This window comes from Lycium barbarum, chromosome 2 (assembly GCF_019175385.1).
Source record: "Lycium barbarum isolate Lr01 chromosome 2, ASM1917538v2, whole genome shotgun sequence".
Taxonomy (NCBI): domain Eukaryota; kingdom Viridiplantae; phylum Streptophyta; class Magnoliopsida; order Solanales; family Solanaceae; genus Lycium; species Lycium barbarum.
The window spans coordinates 115,523,783-115,529,845 of record NC_083338.1 but is presented as its reverse complement, the minus strand read 5'-3'; the positions used below and the strand labels follow the sequence as shown (position 1 = coordinate 115,529,845).

At 34.7% G+C, this 6,063-nt stretch overlaps 1 protein-coding gene across 1 annotated transcript; it reads left to right on the top strand.

The window, feature by feature from the left end:
- The first annotated feature begins 2,857 nt into the window (after positions 1 to 2,857).
- Positions 2,858 to 4,814, top strand: LOC132628770 (uncharacterized). The gene is made up of 5 exons (XM_060344536.1): positions 2,858 to 3,046; positions 3,143 to 3,610; positions 3,762 to 4,352; positions 4,461 to 4,562; positions 4,656 to 4,814. The coding sequence occupies exons 1-5, from the start codon at positions 2,858 to 2,860 to the stop codon at positions 4,812 to 4,814; spliced, it is 1,509 nt and encodes a 502-aa protein (XP_060200519.1).
- Positions 4,815 to 6,063: the final 1,249 nt, after the last annotated feature.

Sequence of the window (6,063 nt, the reverse complement as noted above, 5' to 3'; positions counted from 1 at the left end):
TTATCAAAGGGCATATTTATTATTATTTATTATTGTTCTAAGTCAAAGGTAATTGTATGGGCCTTTGCTTCGAGAACAATCGTATTAGCGCCTTCGTACTATATGTTGTTGCATTTGTGTTATATCTTGTTATTTTGATGTCTTACTTATTATTACATCGTGCGTCGTATATATTTTGTTGTTGGCTGGTCTATCGAAAACAACCTCTTTATCTCACAAAGGTTGGACCCTGTAATGTCTGCGTACATCCTGTATCCCCTAGACTCCACTTGTGAGATTACATTAGGTATTTAATTATTGTTGTTGAGTTGAGTTGTTCGTTATTTTCTAGATAAATGTATACAGGTACGTCATATATTAAATTCCTTAGTTATGGAATAAATAGGTAAATACTCCCTCTGTCCCAATTTATGTGGCCCCATTTAACTTGGCATGGAGTTTAAGAAAATAAAGACTTTTAAAATTTGTGGTCCAAAACAAATCTTAGATATTTACGTGGTTGTAAATCATCTCATAAAGTTAAATTGATTCTAAATATAGAAAACGACATTCTTTTTGGGATAGACTAAAAAGGAATAGCCTGATATATATATATATATATATATATATATATATATATATATATATATATATATATATTTGGCCAAGCTTCTAAAAACAGTTTATTTTAAAAAGTATTTTTGGCTAAAAGCAGTTTGTATTTGACCAATTAATTTAAAAAGTACTTTTGAGCAGCAATTAGTGTTTGACCAAACTTTTAAAAAGTGCTTCTATGTGTATTTTTCTCAAAAGTACTTTTCAAAAAAGTACTTTTGGGCAAAAACTATTTTTTTAGCTTATGAAAACTGTTCTTCTACTCTCCAAAAACACTTATTTTCTCCTAAAAGCTTGACCGAACATAAAATTTGGGACAAAGGGAGTAGTTGTTTTTAGAAAAATAAAAAATTAAAGTTTATCAAAATATTTTATATTGTATAAAATGATAAAAAAATATTGGTAAAATATCAATTTAACTTGGGAAGTATATTTTAGCTCTCTTAGAGTTTATAGTATCTATGTTCTTTTCAACATTTATCTTTTGGGTTTTATTCTTATCACAATAGAAAGCTTTTTTTTTTTTTTTCTGGAAAAAGAGTTATCTCTGTTTTTCTTTTTGTACTGGCTCTAAGTCAAAACATGACATCCGAAAAGTTAAAGATTATGAACGTTGTACAAGGTTACACAAAGTTGTACCTTAAAATATCATAAAGCAATTCTAAATTTTTTGTCGACAATAATATTTTGACATCTGAAAAATAAAGTATAATTAACTTATAAGAATACGAAAATATCAAGTTACAAACGTCTAATGCAATTTAGATATTATTGAATCCACAACATCCCAAAAAAAAAAAAAGTTCATAGCATAAATTCGATTTGTCAATGACAGATGTAAAACCAATAACGCCAAACAGGAAAATTAACTTACCTTATTGTCTGTAGATAGGAGAATCTATCGTAATATGCAATTAAGACTAATTTTGTTGATGATAAATGCAAGAATGGAGTTACAGTTTTTTTATTTCTTTATCCTTTTTATGTATAAACAAAAAGTTTGTTAATCAGAGAAGCATGCTAAATTTGTTAATCATGCAAGAATGCAAGAATGGAGTTACAGTTATGTATAACAAGAAACATGCTAAATTTGTTAATCAGAGAAGGACGTTCAATGCTAGGATTTTGTCCAGTGGTAAGAGTGCTTGGTGATCCAGGAAACTGGAATGTGGTGAAGGATAATAGGTTGCTGGTGGGTGTTGATCAAAAGGCAATTGCAAACGTGCATGATCAGAAGGATGAACATGTGGAACTAGACTCTACTGTGGTTGTCCCCAACAAATTGGATGTCTTACAAGGTGAAGATGAACAAGAAGAGAATCCAAAAGGTGATAACATATTGGAGGGCAGTCAAGTGGTGCAAGATGTGACTGGTAATTTGGCAAGTAGTGAAGAAGTGGAACCTGTTAAGTCTCAACAAACACCACAACAACTAGTTGAATCTTCTGAGGGAGATGGACTGCAAGATAATATCTTATCTGATGAAGTTGAACTGCACAACTTCAAGGATGATAAAGCATCTGGTTCTATGGAGGTTACAGAGGAGAAACAGACTGAAGAAGAGAAGTGTTTGGCTACCATAGAATTAGGTCAGATAGGGGTTACTGATGGTACAACTCAACTTGATCTGAGTGACTCAATTGCTCATGAAAATGTTGATGAATATCCTCTACCTGCTGATGATAGAGGAATTGATTTAGTGCAAGTAATGAAGATGAGGTTCCAAATGGGGATGATTATAATCAGCTGGTCATACATGAAGATTGTAACGAGGTTGCCATCATGGGTTGCTATCCTATAAGAGTGGATGTCCAGCAGGAAGAGCTTGAAGTTTTGGGTGACTTAGGTGTTGTCAATGAATCACAAGATCAACAGCTAGCAATTTATAAAAAGGCTTCTCCTATGAAGGACCTTCATGATTTGGTTTCTCATAACTTGCCTAATTCAGATGTAAAGGAAGAAACAATTGCTATCAGGCCTGACTCAAAAGAGAATACTGATACTAAAGTGGTGGATATGGTTTTAGAAGAAGTGTGTAAAGAAGCTGGTCTATCTCCAAAATCTCATGCCAAATGGTCACAAAAGAAGCAAAAGAAAGCAGCTACCATTCCAACACGGGTAGTACAAAAAGGACAGCTCATAAATTCAGTTCCAAATGATTCTTAAAACATTATTTTGGAACATCAGATCTGTTAAAACTCAAAAGGCTTTCCATAGGGTGCAAATGCTACATAGACATCATAAGTTTTTTCTTATTAAATTGATGGAGCCTTTTCAACATGTTAGCAAAATTCAGCAGTACAAAAGGAGAATTGGAATGCCTTATGCAAAAAGTAACTGCAATGGGAAAATCTGGTTTTTTGTAAATGATAATGTGGATGTGGAGATTTTACAAGACACTGCTCAACAAATTACTATAAAGCTTTATTTCCATCAGTTTGACAAGCACATGGTGACTTCTTTAGTTTATGCTAAATGTGATGCTATAGAAAGACTGGCTTTGTGGGACAGTTTATATTGTTTGGCTGATGGCATGACAGATCCTTAGCTCATTGGGGGTGATTTTAATGTCATTTTGAATGAGGAAGAGAAAATTGGTGGATTGTCTGCCCTTCCACAAGAGTATGAAGATTTTGCATTTTGCATCTATGAAGATTTTGCATTTTGCATCAATTCCTGTGATCTTTCTGAGATAAGCTATAAAGGCAGTCCTTTTACCTGGTGGAATGGGAGAGAAGATAGGGATTGCATTTTCAAAAGGTTAGATAGGAAGTTATCTAATGATTACTTGCAGAATTGGTTTGGACATCTTGAGGTGGAGCATTTGTCTAGAATTGGCTCAGATTATGCACATATGCTTCTTTCTTGCAATGATCAATCTCATCATTTTGTAAGGCCTTTCAAATTTCTGAAATTTTGGACTGAACATGAGGATTATAAGGAGGTGGTGAGGCAGAACTGGATATCTGAGGACACACAAAATGCTTTTGTTTCTTTCAAGCAGAAGATGAAGCAAGTAAAAAAAACTTTATCAATTTGGAGTAAACAGTCCTTTGGTGATATATTTTAACAAATTAGTGTAAGAGAGGATATTGTCAAGGTAAAAGAGTAGCGTTTTGAAGAAATGCCATCAGAGGGTAATAGAATGGTATTGCAAAGATCTATAGGCTGAATTGAAGAGGTACTTACATTATGAGGAGGAATTTTGGAGACAAAAAACTGGTTTTGATCATTTTGCAGAAGGGGATAGAAATACCAGATTTTTCCGTTGTCTGGTCAAGGGAAGAAGGAAAAGGACTCTTATAAAGAAGATTAAGAATGCTGATGGATCATGGTTGAAAAGTGTGGAAGATATTGCTACAGAAGTTGTTTCCTTTTATCAGAAACAATTCACACAGGAAGCTGATCAGACTGACTCACCTTTGTTTAATCATATTCCATTACTGGTCTCTCAGGAAGAAAACAAAATGCTTTGTGCAATCCCTACTTTGGACGAGGTGAAGAATGCAGTTTTTGAGTTATCAGGGGATAGTGCTAGCGGTCCAGATGGTTTAAATGGTGTTTTCTATCATTCTTGTTGGGAGATTGTTGGTGCTGATGTATACAGTGTTATGAAAGCCTTTTGGGATGGCCATACTCTTCTAAAGGCAATCACACATTCAAATCTAGTCTTGTTACCAAAGAAGAATGAGGTGGAGACATTTTCAGACATGAGGCCTATTAGTCTTAGTAATTTCGTTAACAAAGTCCTTTCCAAGGTAATTCATGATAAATTGGAGATTGTCCTTCCAAAGCTTATTTCTCCAAACTAGTCTGGATTTGTAAAGGGTAGAAATGTCATAGAGAATGTGTTTTTGACACAGCAGATAGTTTCAAATATCAGGATGAGGGGAAAACCTGCTAATGTGGTACTTAAACTTGATATGACCAAGGCTTATGATAGAGTTTCATGGTTATTTTTAGCCAAGGTGCTAAGAAGGATGGGCTTTGCAGAAGTCTATATTGATATGTTTTGGAGGTTGGTTGCTAATAACTAGTATTCTGTACTCATCAATGGTCAGGCTTATGGTTTTTTCCATTCTTCTAGAGAGGTCAAACAAGGTGATCCCCTTTCTCCTGCACTTTTTATCCTGGCAGCTGAGGTTCTGTCAAGATCTCTTAATGCATTATTTAATGATAAGGAATTCAAAGGTTTTGGAATGCCAAAATGGAGCCCTTAGTTGAATCATCTTTCTTATGCAGATGATACTGTCATCTTTTTATCTACAGACAGTTATTCTTTGAAATAAATTATGGAGACTTTGCAGAATTATGAAAGCATTTCCAGCCAGTTGATCAATAAGAATAAGAGTTCTTTCTGTATGTACTATAAGGTGCCACATACTGTAGTACAAGAAGTGGAAATTATCACTGGTTTTACAAGAGGAGCGTTTCCTTTTGTATATCTTGGTTGCCCAATTACACATGCCAGGAAAAGGAAGGCTGACTACTCAGAGTTGCTTAAAAAAAGTGAGGAACAAGCTGCATGCATGGAAAGGGAAATTATTATCACCAGGTGGAAAATCAGTGTTGATTTCTAGTGTGCTTCAGAGCATACCAATTCACCTGTTATTTTCTTAGAAACCTTCTATATGTGTGATCAAGGAGTTGCATAAAATTTTCAATAAATTCTTTTGGAGTAACAAAAAAGATGGGAGATGCAGGCATTGGGTAGCATGGTTAAAAATGTGTTATCCTAAGCATGAAGGGGGGTTGGGATTTAGATCAATTTATGATGTCTCAAAAGCTTTGGCAGCCAAGCTATGATGGAGGTTCAGGACTTCAAATACACTTTGGTCCAATTTTATGTGGATCAAGTACTATAAGAAACAATATCCTCAATATGTGCAGTGGAAGGGTGGTTAATTGGAAAATGATGCCTGATGCAAGAGATAATATTGAGTAGGAAATTTGGTGGGAAACCAGGAGTGGTACTGCAAATGTGTGGCATGATAATTGGACCAAGATTGGTGCTCTTTATTATGTTCTTGATGAGATTGATGAATCAGTGGAGGATGTTAATGCTAGATGGAGGCTGGAATCTTATGAAACTACAACAACTGTTTCCTGCTGATATTATCTCTCATATCACTACTGAACTAGACTTTACAGAAATGTCACAAGAATGGGACAAGGCTTAGTGGATGATGACTAGTACGGGCTTATTTTCTATATCTAGTGCATGGGAACTATTGAGGCAAAGAGCTCAACAATCTGATGATTTAAAAAATGTGTGGATTAAAGGGTCGCCTTTCAAGATCTCTTTCTTTCTTTGGAGATTGTGGAAATTTAAGATTCCTGTGGATGAAGTGCTTGCAAGCATAGGAATAAATATGGTATCAAGGTGCTATTGTTGCAGAATTCATCATCAAGGAACTATTGATCACTTATTTTTAAATGGAGAGCTAGCAGTTTCAGTATGAAAGGTGT